General features: G+C 37.3%; 1 protein-coding gene across 3 annotated transcripts in view; it reads right to left on the reverse strand.

Annotated features, from left to right (window-relative positions):
- Positions 1 to 17387, reverse strand: part of SLC12A7 (solute carrier family 12 member 7) — a 271122-nt gene that overhangs the window by 62204 nt on the left and 191531 nt on the right. For all 3 annotated transcript variants that reach the window (XM_075212693.1, XM_075212694.1, XM_075212695.1), the window contains exons 3-8: positions 6598 to 6720; positions 4853 to 4999; positions 3607 to 3661; positions 2890 to 3020; positions 1592 to 1827; positions 402 to 607 (exon numbers count right to left, since the gene is read on the reverse strand). In XM_075212693.1, coding sequence (XP_075068794.1) covers positions 402 to 607; positions 1592 to 1827; positions 2890 to 3020; positions 3607 to 3661; positions 4853 to 4999; positions 6598 to 6720 — 898 coding nt within the window. The remainder of the gene's footprint in view (positions 1 to 401; positions 608 to 1591; positions 1828 to 2889; positions 3021 to 3606; positions 3662 to 4852; positions 5000 to 6597; positions 6721 to 17387) is intronic.

Raw genomic sequence — 17387 nt, forward strand, 5'->3', positions numbered from 1 at the left:
TTTGGCGCCTGCAGAGGAAGGAGGGAGAATACATGTGCAGACAGGTCTCTTTCTCCTCCACCTCAGATTAGATATGCTGTATGACCTCTCTGTGGTGTGTAGTGGTGGTTCTGCTCCCATCATGTTCAGCCTTATTCTCTGTCTTTTAACATAAAGCAGAGAATAAGACAACAGGGGCATAAACCTGGGGACTGCAGGTGAAGGTTCGCCAGGCTGCCACCTGTTGCCCACAATTAATATAGATCAAAAGATCATGTAACAACATTTTCTGGTTTACCCTTACATCAAAAGTAATTTTAAAAAATGTTCCAGAAAATCTTTCTTCCCAATCATTTTCCCTTTCAGACTGCCTGATCATCTGGTTCACTATTGCATCATATGTATCTGAAAAATTGACTCACCAATAAGAACACCACTAGCAACTCCAGGGATTCCTTGTATGTTGGTGACATTGTTTGACAGAAAATATTTGTCACATTCCATACTGCTATTTACGGTTGTACAGAATTTGTTCCACAGTTCTACATTAATTGTATCATTGAAAATATATTTGGCACAAACATCAAGGTTACGTGTGGCTAAAACACGGTTTCCAAGAAGGCATATGCTGTAAAACACAAGAATACATTAAGCATTACACTTTAAATATATTTTATCTGTGTTTTTTTGTACAAAATTATTTTAAAAGAACAAAATCCAAAACCAGCATTATGAATAGAGTTACATATAATAGATATAATACAAGATGCACTTTAAAGAAGATAATATATTTGTTGGTAACAGAGGGTTGCAGAATAGAAGAGGGAATTTGGTTTTAATTTTCTAAACTGTATTAGAAAATGAGTTACAGCCAATAGCTTTTTATGTTATCCTTTCTTCAGTTACCTTTTGAACAGTTTTCAGAAAAGTTGCTTCATAGCGGACACATCCCTTTGAGTGAGAATATTAAAGATAAATAACCTACATTTGTGACTTGTCTCGATTCTGTCCTTTCCCACTACATTGTAAGCTCTGCCCTAACCTTTGTTTTCAAATCTGCATTTAATTTTATCTCCTTTTTATGTTCATGTGTTATGTGTGCTCCTGTACTCCCCACAGTCCGGCACTGAGGAACACCTTACAATGATCAGCAATAATAATACTAATAATATGCCCATTTGTGACATTAAATAATGACGGCACTGCAAAGTTATTGTGTTGTACTAAAACCATTATAAATAATTTATTATTTATAATGAGTTCCCTTGAATGAAATAACGCAGCTGGTAACAGGGGAACAACTGATACCTAAGGTTATGTCAATTGTACTACTCAAGCCAGTTTTTGATCAAGAGAGTTTTGCATATCATCATCATCATCTATTTATTTATATACTGCCAGCAAATTCCATAGCGTTTTACAATTGGGGACAAACGCAGTAATAAAACAATACTGGGTAATGCAGACAGACAGAGAGGTAAGAGGGCCCTTCTTGCAAGCTTACAATCATTTTACTCTTGCATAGAGCAAACACGTTTTAATGAAGTGAAAAATGAAGAAATAAAAACTACTGCTACTTAGTTTTTTAAAAACTAATAAAAGTACTACTTACGGAAAGTCTGGTGGATCAAAAGCCGATTTGATGACGCCTGCATATATTGCCATAATGGAGAGTATCACACAGGCAAGAAATACTAATGCAAGCTTGTTGACATACTTAACACCAACAAAAACTACTATAGCCATTATAACAATTATGCATGTCCCATAAATTCTCATGTTATTTAACATGGCTTGAGGATCGTCTTTTTCTATCGGGAATATAGCTGCATTTGGCGATATATAAGTCTGCAAAAAGAAATGATACCAACATGTTTAGCTTTGCAATTGCAGTTCATGATAGAATCTAAAATGTATTTTGCTTTCCATGTATATCAATGAGAACTAACTTAATAGTACTTTATTGGGCATAAAACAAATAAATCTATATAATAAATATTGTATTTAATACATTAAATACAAACATATGTTATTTTCCCCTTTTAAAAATCCTTTCTGTTTGCAATCCAAATGGAACTAACAATTAAGTAATGTGAATAGAAATCCACAACTTCATATACCACAATAGCCACACTAACGCTGGACAGCTGAATCCACAAACATCCAATTACTGCAGGTGACTGTCGGCATCATGACTGCATCTCGTTGCACCAGGCGTCAAGCACCCGCAATAGATTACTTGAGCATGCTTTTACTGTATTCTGCTTAAGTGTGCCCAACCCTTCCCTCCACTGTTCTGTCTCACCAGTCATAAAGAAACCCAAATCTGCACATGGATGTATGCACACACATTTATTGTTGTACATGCATACTATGGAAATACATATTTTATGCTAATAAAATAGGTAAAACTCTGCATGAGGCCCACTGTGTTTATTGCTTTTATTACTCTTTTATATGACATATTTGAAAGAGACCGCACAATTTGTTAAATTGCTAAAGTTTAGCATAATGAATACATAATTACAAATAAACATTTTATAATAATCAATAGCATTAGCTTTATATAAAGGCATTTATGACCGTTTGGTTTATTATAAATAAAAAATTTGAAAAAATAAAAGGGACACTATTTAGGGTCCTGTTTTCACCAAATAAGCTTTTTCCACAGTGTCAAAAATACATGGATGGTGAAATTAGCACAGATATTTGGCTATGACCACACCTGGGCATTACTTAATATATTTAGGATACTTTTAATGAATCACAACATCCTCTAACTGTCGCGCAAAGGGCCTGCTGAAATGTATCATGAAAATACAGAATGGGGCATGCAATTATTTTTGCTCTTGGCTGTAGTAAAATAGGTGCAAATTTATATATCTACTACATGGGAAAAGGAAAACTTACCAACAGAATTTCAATTGTACCAAGAATGTACATAGCTCCTGCAAAAGTTGTACCCAGATAGAAGCAAAGTCCTACAGCACCGCCAAATTCCGGACCTAAAGATCTTGAAATCATATAATATGATCCACCAGCTGTTAAATTTCCCAGAGAAGAAAAAAAAAAGTTAATCTAGCAAACAAAAAAAGTCATCAAACACAAAATTAATTGAATGAATGAAAGAATGCGCTCAAAGGATTTGCAAAATGAAACTTTTTATGCACTTAAGAAAGCTGAACAGTGTTCCCCCAGAACAAGAAAAAATCATTATAATACTTATGTTTGGCCTTTTGGAGGGTTACAGTGCCAATTGATACGGTTTTCTATTTTTTTTTTAAAAAAAGTGTATTAATAAATTTGCAAATAGCCTGACAAGGCACAATAATAAAAATAATTACAAAAGTAAAGGACCATTTTTATATATAATACATATTTTTATATATATAAATAAAAAAAATAATACAAAATATACTTTTATAAAATAAAGTCTAGCACAAAAAAAGTGTGTTCAAGTATTAAAAAAGGCATTCTGTTCTTGTGTTCTTGGGAACACAAGCTCCATTAAACTGAGAACTATAAGCATTAACGGACCCAATAATAAACATTAACCACCAGTGACATACAGCTTAAGATCAGCGTGTTAATATCTTGGTGAATAACTACAAATATGGAAAGGTATACCTGGTACTACTCCATTTGTTGCAATTGCACTCATAGATATGGCAGTCAGCATTGTCTAAATAAAAATAAATAAGTAGACTTTTAAAGCAGACATTTTTGGATATTTGTTGTTCTATATACTTATATATACTTTTCTCAAACAACGATCCAAAGATTGAATGGAAATCAAGTTTGGGACACTTACACAGTAAACAATCGACCACAAGAAAACACAGTCACTAAAAGTAAACTCCTTAACAACCAACAATATTTTATACCTGTGTGACTAAAGCTAGGTTGACTAAGAACGTTGCAATGGGTTTGCTATAGGTTGGTTAAACTGCTAATAACATTTAAAGTACCTTATATACTTAAATACATTTTACATCAATCTTCTTTAAGAGCATATAATGAGATACTGGTCAAAAAGGCCTATGAACCCACCCCTAAACACAGAGCAAGTATGCCTGCCTGGCACACCCACTGTGAGATTTTTACAGAAATCTTCATCCATAGAGCGCGAGGAAAAAAAAAAAATAACTGCAGCATTTACTGCAGTAACAGTGTTCTAAGGAACATTGCGGCTAAATGAATCCCCCTTAAAGGGAAGATTTATAATTCCCATAAAACTCATTCATGTTTAACATGTGTTAATGCTCTCTAAGCTGCTGTGTGTATAAGTTGCTGCTTACATTTTTGGGGGGACTTACAGTGAGAAAAGGTTTTAAGAATGCACATTGAATGCCTAAAAGTATTGTCTGTATATGAACCCTTAAGTAGAAAAGCAATTTAAGGGTGGAGTAACATGAGCTGGTTTCACTCAGCAGGAAAACCCACCACAGAAAATGCTCGTGAAAATTTCAGCATATTTTCCTCCTGACAGGAAAACCATTGCCTGAAAAGCTCTACATAATATCTGAACATCTAGAGAGGAGCAAATTAAGTTGCTTGTGTGACAAGGTCAGGAGAAATAACATTTCTATGAAGTTCTGTTTTGCTTCGGCTGGTTGTTCAGCTGACACCAAACAGTGAGTGTGCTTGGTACACTAGATCCTCTCGCTCTTCCAAGGCGGTAGCTAGCGGGCATTAAAGGTGATCTACTGAGCGGATGGAAGCCGATTGTATGTCTCGGTTTCCCAGCACGGAGACATAAAATCGCACACACACATATACATACACCTGTGTACACACACACCACCCATTTATTTTTCAAAAAGCATAAATAAATGTACAAAAAAGTATTAACAGCGACAGCGTAAAAACTTACACATAAACAGCACATTAGGACGATGCAAAATGACTCAAGTACTCCTGCTGTTCCAACAATCCATGTCAAACGCAGAAAAAGTATAACGCCAAGGATGTTTTGTAAACATGGTAAGTATACTCCAATGAAGGTTCCCATTCGTGTTTCCTAAAAGAACAATTCATCATTTTTTTCTTTTGTTTTTAAATACAGGGTGCATCTGTTGCAGAGACTTTATAGTGGGTTTTTTTCTTGACACATATCAAACTTAACGTGTCTTTGAATTCTGAAGAGGAATACAAAAATGCTAAAATTGCGAGAATTAACGGATGTAGAATTTAAAAGATAATTATGTTTAAGTAATATAAAGTCTTGTTTGTTTTTAAATTATGTCTCTCCTACTGTACCAAAAATGTCAAAATGTACTAAGCACCTAATTAATTTTCAACCTAAAGGATGAGAGCTGCTGCAAAATGAAATGGCTTATAGTTTGATTTGAGTGACAAAATGCTGCAGAATTTGGTCACTGACAAAAATGAATAAAATAAAATAAAAACAAAGAAAAGAAAATCTATTGGGCTAAACATGTCAGGTCTACACTTATTCCACTGGTGGTACATGGTACACAATGCTGGGATTGGGAAGAAGGTAAGAGGTGGTCACAGATAGAATTTATGGTGGAACTGCAATGCCTTTGGGGTAAGAGGTACTAAGGCCTCTGCTTTTTAGTAATAGTTCTGCATTGGGTCTTGCTATGTGTATCATTATGCTGTCTGATCTCCAGATGAGGTACTTGATATGATGCTGCCACTTACAATTTCAGTGTTGGAACACAGCATGGTATATACCAGCTTCAAATTATTTACGTTGCACCCGAACTGTATCTATACCTGCCTATTACACACAACTACAATAACCGTCCAATCTACCCATCCATCCACGACAGTGAAGAAAAGGGTGGTTTACAAATTTTACACTTCTATACAAACTTCCACTTTGACTACCATGATGTGATAACATGGCTTTAAAACCAATTAAATGGTTCCTGGCCGTCAGCAAAAGCTTAAATAGAGCTGGGTACACGCACAATAACATAAATTTAGTTTTTTGCTGTTTTAAGAAGCAACTCTTTACATAGTGTAGCTTTTTCTTCCATAGAAAAACATTGCTGCAGCACAACAGCTACGATCCCACAGGACAATATAAAGTAAATCCAAAGACAACAAATATAGAGAAGTCACATAAATTGATCTGAAAATACCTCCTAATAAAATACAAGCAGACAAAAAAAAAATAAGCACATATGGACGAAATCCAGAAATCAAACTAAAGGGAGCAAAACCATGTTGCAATACAGAGAGTGCACATACAATTATTATTTTTGTATGCATGCACAGAAAATACTATCTCCCTTAGCATGCAGCATACAAATATTGGACAGCTTTATGTTTACATAGTAATTTAGAGCTTTGCTAGGACATGTCCTTTCTCTCAAACATGGTTTTGTCAAAGTGTAAAATTACACCTTCTATATGGATTTACTCCTAATTTTAATGAGGTACATGATATTATGGAGTGAGAATGGCACGAGATTATTTTGTATTGTATTAAACTAGTGCTAAAAAAAATTACAAGATAGAGGTATAAATTATTAAAGTTAGAAAAACACTTTCAACAATGTGGAATTTAAATTTTACAAATATTTGTATCACTAAATTAAAACCAAAAATTCTAAAATTACATTATTTATGAAAAAATTTCATCACCTTCATTTCTTTCCTCTTGCGATCGTCATACTCTTCATGTTCTTTGACTCCCTGAGTTAAATTTGTGTAATTTGCAAGTTTATTCAGCAGTGACGAGACCATTGGGTTACTATCCATTTCCTCCTGCAGAGTCGAATTTGTAAACATAAAATGATATTAGCATATAGCAAGACTTAAATGTGATTGAAATGTTTTTTTGCTCCCTAGAATCTAAAAAAAAATGCATATGATGTTTTGCTTTTCTATAAATCATGTAAGTTTTCAAAACATGGAAAAAAACACAAAATTAAACACCAAACAAAGAACTGGTAAATATAATGTAATATGAAACAGGAGAAATGTACTAAATGTTTAAGTATGAAACTGACAGAGCTCAGGGTTAACAAACAGACATTTTCATAATATACTTCTCTTATTTTACTTGCATAGAGATGTGTACCACATAATGTTGTAAATTGCATGAACACTGTGCAAAGGGCCAACATCCCACTCATTTATACTTTAGTCAAGTACTCCCTCGAAATTGGGCTTGTTCTATACTTTGATTTGTACAAATTGAACCAAATCTTGTTGCACAGTGTTTCTACTGGTATGTAACCCTTTCAGCGTGTCATTAACAAACGCTCACAACTTTTGGAAGTCCAGGGGAATTTGTAGCAAGCCACGCTCTTGTTATGATAACTTGACAACTTTGGCAAAGGTTAAAAACATATTTGTAAATTGTTTTAATAGTAATATCTTCAAGGAAATACCATACAGACACATATTGGCATCAGGAGGGGGAACTGCAGGTACTGTATTCATAACACATTCCTAAACCTCCATCCACAAGCCCAACACTGCCTGGCACTCCCAAAGCATGTGCTACTGCTTAATCTACACTTCAGAGACAAAGCTTCTGCACTTCTTTTTTCATCTCGCCCTACAAACTGTCCCCTCTACCCTATTCTCTCCCAACTTCTCTGCTCCCTCTCCTCCACTGCATGCCCATTCTCCTTTAAACATGGGTTCATTTCACCAATTCTAAAGAAACAAACAATCTCTCGATCCACCCTATTTCTCTCCTCCACTTTGTACACTTATTGCTCAAGTAGTTTGAAAGCAAACGCCTGTCTCACTTTCTCTCCTCTCATTTCATTCTCAAGTCTCTGCAATTAGGCTTTGGCACCAAAATTCCACTGAAACTGCTCTCACAAACGTGATCAATGATCTACTTACTGCAAAGTCTAAGGGTCATTTCTCCATACTCATGCTCCTGGACCTCTCTGCTGCTTTTGATACTGTTGATCACCCTCTTCTCCTATACTACCTTCACTCCACTGGCCTTCGTCGCAGTTTTTTCCTGGTTCACTTCCTACTATTGAACCGATCCTTTAGAGTTTCTACCCTTCACTCCCACTATCTGTTGGGGTCCCACAAGCCTCTGTTCTTGGCCCTTTACTTTTTTCATTATACACCTCTTCTCTTGGGGACCTAATTTGCTCATTCGGCCTCCCGTATCACCTCTACACCGATGACACCCAAATCTATATCTCTCCCACTGACCATTCTCCTTCTGTACCATCTCATGTAACCATATTTCTTTCTGCTATCTCCACATGGATGTCCCAACGCTACCTAAAGCTCAACATGTCCAAAACAAAGCTTACTATCTTCCCTCCTGCCAGAGTCACCACCTGCTCTCAAATCTCCCTCACTGTCAATAATACCACAATTTCCTCAGTCTCCCAAGCATGCTGCCTTGATGTCACACTTGACTCCACCCTCTGCTTTATTCCTCACAGCACCCCATATGTCCCATAGCCATTAAATTAATTGAGATAATTATGCTGCAAAGTAGTACACTTTTAGATTAGGTAAGGCTATGCCTCCTGAGGAATCCATGTCATCTTTATGTGTCTTAGCTGAAAAATGGTTATTTTTCTCTTTCCCATAATCTCTTTCAAATCACTATTGTTAGTCTTGTTCATATATAACTAAGCTCTCAACAATACAACAGATTGAAGGTGGGCCCTCGTGACAGGGTTGGGTCTGAAGTAATTGGGGTTGTAGCTGTGTCAATAAATTATAGTGTATTCAAAAGAGTAGGTAGTCACAACAAATTAAGTTTCTTCACAGCTTGTATGGACATACCAAATAAACCTACTATAGAATGTCTAGCCTTGCACTGTGGGCATATAAGAAAATCACTGTTCAGCATTTAAAAGTGGATCTCTCACATATATATATATATATATATATATATATATATATATATATATATATATATATATATATATATATATATATATATATATATATATACATACACACATATACACATATATATACATACATACATACACACACACACACAAATACATACACAAGGTAGGTATTAAATAACGAGACTGTGATTCCACCTAGTAAACAAAGCAGTCAGAACCGGTTATAACTGCGTACGTAACACTCTATAATGTTCAGTTGATTGTGAGTTTGATTGTGTTTTCTATAGAGTGACGAAAAAATGCTAAGTTTAAAAGTTGAACAACGTGTCAATTTGAAATTTTTATCAAAATTGCACAAAACACCAGCAGAATGTTTTCAAATGCTTACTACGGCCTCTGAGAATGACTGCCTGTCTCGTGCGCGTGTGTTTGAGTGGCACAAAAGATTTAGCGAGGGACGTTTTTGACCGACAAACAAATTACTACACTTGAACATCCTCCATATTCGCCCGATTTAGCACCTTGCAATTTTTATCTTTTCCCAAAAGTTAAATCGGTGCTTAAAGGGATACATTTTGAGTCATTTAATGCTGTAAAGAAGAAAACGACAGATATGAAACAAGAGACAGAAATTGATTTGCTCCATGCCTTCGACCAGTGGAAAACAAGACTACAGCAATGTATTAGTGCAAATGGGGAGTATATTGAAGGGGAAAAACATTAAATTTCCAATACCAATAAATAAAGGGGAGTTATTTAATCAGTCTCGTTATTTAATAGACATAGCTTGTGTGTATAATATATATATATATATATATATATATATATATATATATATATATATATATATATATACACACACACATACACATATATATACACATATATACCAGCAGAATACCCGGCGTTGCCCGGGATTTAAAGAATGTCTATTAACAAAAATCAATCTACATATTAAACATACATGTAAATATCATGTTAAAAATGGACCAGTAGAAGGTGAAAAGTGAAAATGTCAAACTGTATTTGAACTGTATATGATGGAACGAACCGATAAACAATTACTTCAAAACAGCTTGATAAACTATATTTCTCTTTGCTTCATTTGGGGCAAATACATACAAATTTCTTGGTGATCCAACTCTTGAGCACACAACGTAAAATTGTCCATGAGAAAAGCAAGGTGATTCCAAGTTGACTCCAGCTACATGTAAAGATTGTCCTTGGGCCTTATTGATAGACATGGCAAAAGCTAAACGAACTGGAAATTGTAGACGCTTAAATTGAAATGGCATATCAGATGGAATGAGAGGTATGCGTGGAATGAAAGCATTGTCACCTTTTGCACAGCCTGTCAAAATAGTTGCTTTAATGACATGAGAATGAAGCTTTTAGACTACTAATCTTGTACCGTTACAAAGTCTTGGAGGATTTAAATTTCTGAGAAGCATAATGGGTGATCCAATCTTCAGTACCAGGTTATGCGGTGGCATTTCGGGAGGTTCTAAAGAGTTTAAAAATTCGGTAGGATAGTGCACAGCCTCATTTTCTTCAACAACGGTATCTATTGATTTCTATAATATGGCTTCTCCAGGCAACTCTTCTTGAATCTTTAAGTTGATGTTGTTTACACAATTATTTTAGTTACTGGATGAAGCGGCATTAAACCATTCCCAATATTTAACAAATGATTAGTAAACTGACCGTCCATTGTGTTGCCATGCAGAGAAACTCTCATATTTGTGGTTAGTCGCAAAGTGCGAACATGCCTCCAAAGATGTGATGATTTAAGGCATGCATTAAATTCATCCGCCATTGTTCCTTTTGGAATGACCGGCAATGTTTGTCGAAAATCTCTAGCCAATACAACAGTGACTCCACCCATTAGTAAATCATTGCCTCTTAAAAATTGTGTTTGATTAGGAGTGCTAGGGGTGTCTTGCCCCCACAATATTTGTTGTCAGACTGTAAGTCATATGTGTACCAGGTTTGGTGTAAATTGTTCCAGACAGCTTGTGATTTCACTGCTTTTCTGATTTCAAGTGCTGTTTTTGTTTAAAGTGTGGAGTTTGTTCCAGTAAGGATTGCTGTGATATAGTTTGGGGAATTATTCTGTGTGTTTATTGAACGGGATTCGTTTTTCTGTGTGTTTATTAAGTGTCCCTTTTTTTTTTTTTCTTTTCTCTTTTTTTTTTTTTCCCTTCTCTCTGTTAGAGCTAGTGGGTGTGGTTTAATTGCATAGTTGATACAGCTGGTTAGTGCAAGCTCTATTTAACAGGAGGTTAAGCGATTTCATTGAGCCTGTGATTTCACTGCTTTTTTGATTTCAAGTGCTGTTTTAGTTTAAAGTGTGGAGTTGGTTCCAGTAAAGAGTTGAATCCAGGAAGGGGTTTAATCTGGTAAGTGGCTAGGAACGGCTAGTACTAAAGTTCACTGTAGGCTATAAGAAGTTAGGTTAGCCATAATAAGATGAGTAGTAGCAGGCTTGATGATCTCACTCAATGCATATCTTGTCAAATGTATACACACTTGGAGCAAGTGTTTCAAGGTTTATACCTCTGTGAAAAATGTGAGCAATTGGTCTCTTTGGAAGCCCAGGTAACTGATCTAAAGCAGACCATTGCAACATTGAGAGACATTGCCAACCTGGAGCAGAGTTTACAGCTCACGGTTGATGCATTAGCTGAGCAGGGTGGAGCAGAGACAGAGGAGGATGCACAGGTAGGCAGCTGGGTAACAGTTACTAGTGGTAGCAGAGGGAGGAAGAGGCAGGCCAGTTCTGAGCTAGGCAATCCCAGCAGATTTGCTAGATTGGATGAAGATACTGTGGAAGGCAGTTCAGAATTGGTAGAGTTGGATGACACTGCTTCCTCTAGCAACCAAGGGAATGGTCTCTCCAGCACAGAGGGGACCAAAGTTACTCAGGGACCCAGGCAGATTGTGGTGGTAGGGGATTCAATTATTAGGAAGGTAGATAGGGCAATCTGTTACCGGGACCGTGCATTCCGAACAGTGTGTTGTCTCCCGGGTGCTCGGGCTCAGCATATTGCGGATCGGGTGGACAGATTGTTGGGAGAGGCTGGGAATGACCCAGCGGTTTTGGTGCATGTTGGCACCAATGACCGAGTTAGAGGAAGAAGGGGTGTCCTAAAGAATGATTTCAGGGACTTAGGTCGCAAACTTAAGGCAAGGACATCCAAGGTAGTATTTTCGGAAATACTAGCTGTGCCACGCGCTAGTCCAGGGAGGCAGCGGGAGATTAGGGAGGTTAATGCGTGGCTAAAAGATTGGTGTAAGAAGGAGGGTTTTGGATTCTTAGAGCACTGGGCTGATTTCTCGGTCAGTTGCCATCTTTATTGTCGTGATGGATTGCACCTGAATGAGGAGGGGGCTGCAGTGCTAGGGGAGAGGATGGTTAGAAGGTTGGAGGAGATTTTAAACTAGGCTCCGGGGGGGAGGGGCAAGCAAATATTTATGGGATAGACATTGAGAGTAGTAAGGAGGAATTTAACAAGAGTAAAGGGGGTGGAGAGGGGGGAAAGGGAAGCATAGCCGATAAGGAGCGGCCCTTTTTAAAGCAAAAAGAAATACCTAAGGGAGGCAATAGACTTAAGTGTATGCTTGCAAATGCAAGAAGCCTGACAGGTAAAATGGGGGAGTTAGAACTAGTAGCAATGAATGAGCAGTATGATATTATAGGTATTACTGAGACCTGGTGGGATGATACACATGACTGGGCAGTCAACTTGGAAGGATATTCTCTCTTCAGGAGGGATAGGGTAAATAAAAGGGGAGGAGGAGTATGTCTTTATATTAAGCCAGAATTAAAACCAAGTATTCAGGAAGTTATATACGAGAATATTGGTGATAATATAGAGGCATTGTGGGTGGAAATATCCAGCGGAGGAAAAAGTTCAGAGAAGTTTCTGATAGGGATATGCTATAAACCGCCAGATATTAGTACGATTGAGGAAGCCCAACTTCTACAGCAAGTTGAAAAGGCTACACAACTAGGTCAAATTTTAATTATGGGGGATTTTAATTATCCGGACATTGATTGGAGTACTGAGACCTGCGGTACAGCTAGGGGAAATAGGTTTCTGAGCACGCTAAGATACCATAACATGTCCCAATTAGTTGAGGAACCAACTAGGAACCGGACTATACTGGACCTAGTAATAACAAACAATGTAGACGTAATATCAAATATTCAAGTAAAGGAGCACTTGGGAAACAGTGATCATAATATGGTCTCATTTAAAATTAGTTTCCAGAAACAACAGTATAAGGGATCAACTAGGACTTTAAACTTTAAAAAGGCAAATTTTAATATGCTAAAGGAGTCTATAAAGAGCATAGACTGGGACAAAGCCTTTGAAGGAAAAAATACGGAAGAAATGTGGGCTGTCTTTAAAATGTTGTTGGAAACATACACGTATAAGTTCATTCCTATGGGAAATAAATGTAAAAGAATTAAGTCTAAACCAATGTGGCTAAATAAAAAGGTAAGGGAAGAAATGCAAAGGAAGAAGCGTGCATTTAAATTGTTTAAGTCTGAAGGGTCAGAGGAGTCCTTCCATAGGTACAAGGAATGTAATAAAACATGCAAAAAGGAAATTAGATTGGCTAAATTAGAAAATGAAAGGCACGTTGCAAAAGAAAGTAAGACAAACCCCAAAAAGTTTTTTAAGTATATAAATGGCAAAAGGATTAAAAAAGATAATATAGGACCCCTAAGAAGTGAGATGGGTGAATTGATAAATGATACTAAGGAAAAAGCAGAGATATTAAACACGTTCTTTTCTTCAGTATTTACCAGAGAGGAACAAATGGCAGAAGTAATACATAAAAATGGAAATGAAACCATGCCATTAATTAATACTTGGTTGTCAGAGGAAGAAGTCCAAAGGCGACTGAAGAATATTAAGATAAATAAAGCTCCAGGTCCAGATGGCATACACCCAAGGGTCCTTATGGAGTTAAACTCGGAAATAGCTAGACCGCTATTCTTAATTTTCAGAGATTCAATCTCATCAGGCTCAGTACCAAGGGATTGGCGAATAGCAGATGTGGTGCCGTTGTTTAAAAAGGGGGCGAGATCACAACCAGAGAATTATAGACCTGTAAGCCTGACATCAATAGTGGGGAAACTACTGGAAGGTATTTTAAGGGACAGTATTCAGGATTACTTGGTACGCAATAAAATTATTAGTGGGAATCAACATGGATTTGTGAGGGATAGGTCATGTCAAACTAATCTAATTAGTTTCTACGAGGAAGTTAGTGGGAACTTAGACCAGGGCAGGACAGTAGATGTGGTCTACTTAGATTTTGCAAAGACCTTTGATACAGTGCCACACAAGAGGTTGGTTTACAAAATAAGGGAACTGGGTCTAAAAATCAAAATTTGTACTTGGATTGAAAACTGGTTAGAGAATAGGGAACAGAGAGTTGTGATAAATGGAACATTTTCTAATTGGTCAAAAGTCTTAAGTGGAGTACCTCAAGGTTCCGTGCTGGGACCACTCCTTTTTAATATATTTATTAATGACCTTGGTGATGGTTTAGAGAGTAAAGTTTGTATTTTTGCAGATGACACTAAACTCTGTAAGGTAATAAAATCAGAGCAAGATGTAGCTTCTCTACAGAGGGACTTAAATAAACTGGAGGATTGGGCGGCTAAATGGAATATGAGGTTTAACACAGATAAATGTAAGGTTATGCATTCAGGGATCAAAAACAAGAACGCAATCTATAAATTAAATGGCATTAAATTGGGAGAATCGTAGACAGGTGACTTAGCAATAGTGCTCAATGTCAAGCAGCTGCTGCAAGGGCAAACAAAGTATTGGCATGCATAAAAAGGGGAATAGATGCAAGGGAAGACAGTGTAATTTTGCCACTGTATAAATCGTTGGTAAGACCTCACCTTGAATATGCAGTACAGTTCTGGGCACCACTCTATAAAAAAGATAATTTGGAACTAGAAAGGGTTCAGAGAAGGGCGACAAAATTGATAAAGGGTATGGAGTCATTAAGTTATGAGGAAAGGTTAGCCAGTTTAGGCATGTTTACTTTAGAAAAGAGGCGTCTAAGGGGAGATATGATTACTATGTACAAATACATTAGGGGTCAATACGGAGAGCTTTCATGGGAACTTTTCACCCCAAGGACCATACACAGGACACGTGGTCATCCCCTAAGGTTAGAGGAGAGGAAATTTCACAACCAGCAAAGGAAGGGGTTCTTTACAGTAAGGGCAGTCAAGATATGGAATTCATTGCCAGGGAAGGTTGTGATGGCAGATTCAATAGATATGTTTAAGAAAGGGTTAGACAAATTTTTAGCGGAAAGGTGTATCCAGGGATACGACCGTTAATTTAAAATAAAGGATAGTAGTGGATATAGGGTAAAAATTGGATTGCAATATTGAGTCTGGGGGGATTTTCAAAATTGAAACAGATTGGCGGTTGCCTACTCTGGATTAATTTCAAATATAAGTGCAGGATCGCAGGAGATCCAAAATAGGTTGAACTTGATGGACTGGTGTCTTTTTTCAACCTCATCAACTATGTTACTATGTTACATTCCAGAGTTATGGTCGTTTTCGATGATTTTTAGGTGTTACCCCCCTCGCCACCCCCACCCTTAGGAGTGCTAGGGGTGTCTTGCCCCCACAATATTTGTTGTCAGACTGTAAGTCATATGTGTACCAGGTTTGGTGTAAATTGTTCCAGACATTCCAGAGTTATGGTCGTTTTCGATGATTTTTAGGTGTTACCCCCCTCGCCACCCCCACCCTTAGGAGTGCTAGGGGTGTCTTGCCCCCACAATATTTGTTGTCAGACTGTAAGTCATATGTGTACCAGGTTTGGTGTAAATTGTTCCAGTCATTCCAGAGTTATGGTTGTTTTCGATGATTTTTAGGTGTTACCCCCCTCGCCACCCCCACCCCGTAATGAATTTCAATTTTAAATTTTTTTAGTTGCTTCCGTCATGTTTTAATACACTCGTATGCAAAATTTCATGATCTTCGCTTGAAAAATGTGGATTTGTATAGAAAGACAGAAAAAAGGACAAATTTTCTCTTTTATATATTAGATACACACACATATACACATACACATACACACACACACACACCCTACCCAGTACTCAAAACGTAATTTAATTGATTCTGTTCTCTATCAAAGCAAAGCCTAGTAAATATGGCCACAGCGTTTTATAGATTTTGGACAATAGTATGCAACAATCAGCACATGCAAGGATATGCAAGGTAATTTGAAGGCAATCCAATCTACAGCACCCTGGTGCTGTACTCTAGAGCATCAATTTCCAACCGAATGCCACAAACTGCACCCAGTCAACAAGGCTGTCTCCTATGACCCACGGCATGGCAGAGTGCCTTTACCCACAGTGGAAACAAGTGGTTGCCCTTACTATTCAACTCCCCTCTCCACTGATAAAACAACAAGAGGCTTCATTTGTTAAAATTGTTGCCGCTATGTGACAAAAGGAAACCACTTGGTTTCAGAGTTAAACTTTTGCAACTTGAATGCTTGAAATCACAATGGTTCCTTGATGGAAACCATCTGTGGTTTCTAAAGGATGGAAGCCTCACAATTTTATTGGCCATTCTGTAAAGAACAATAAACCATCACCACATAGAGCGGAACTGTAATAGTGGAAGGATGGGTCCAAAATCAGCATGATTCATTATGCACATGACAGTATAGGATAGCTACAAGTTTGCCAGAGAAAACTACTGTGAGTACATGAGACAAACTGAGGGCACTGCATGTGGATTTTGTGGTGGGCTTGATGTTAGTATGGTGGGCACAGGATAATATTGGGATAGACATGTAGCTGCTGTGCACGGAACAATGTTGTGCACACAGCTGTGGATTGTAGGCAAAACTTTAGGCATCGGGCTGATTTGGTGGGCACAGTACAGAATATGGTGGACACAGAACTGTTAGGCATTTAGGTGGTGAAAATGAGGAGCTTCTGCTAAGAAAAGGGTTACATATAATTGGAATGAGGCAGTTATACTAGGCTTTTGGCCAGAAATGTATTTCTGATTTAATATGATAGATCTGAACATCTCTGGTAATACTGCAGGAAACACAATGCTGCAGTTAATTGGAACAGATTTTTTTTTTAATTCCTTTGCCCTTCAGAGAACCTTGCTGCTGTTCAACATAGATCAGCTTGTTTGAAGTAGATGAACTTAACAAGATTCAAACTGGCTTTTTCCCTTGCTCCTTCAAATTCATGCTTAAAACATTACTGCAAGTCAGGGAGATTACTATCATAGCTTCATAACAATATACTCTATGGGGAGGGAGGACTCGTGAAAGTAACGCGACCTGCGCACTATTACTGCTACTAAAGTAATAGTGTGCACTATTACCATTAGTAGGGTAATTTCAATGTTGATTTTTGCTCGCAGCTCTGAGAGCAGAAATCTGCGTTAAAATTACCGTAATAATGGTAATAGTGTGCGGGTCGCACAACTAACGGGGCCAATTTAATTCCCTCCTAAAAGCACTACAAAACCTGCATTAGAGACATAGGGGTAAA

Source organism: Mixophyes fleayi, chromosome 5 (genome assembly GCF_038048845.1).
Source record: "Mixophyes fleayi isolate aMixFle1 chromosome 5, aMixFle1.hap1, whole genome shotgun sequence".
Taxonomy (NCBI): Eukaryota; Metazoa; Chordata; class Amphibia; order Anura; family Limnodynastidae; genus Mixophyes; species Mixophyes fleayi.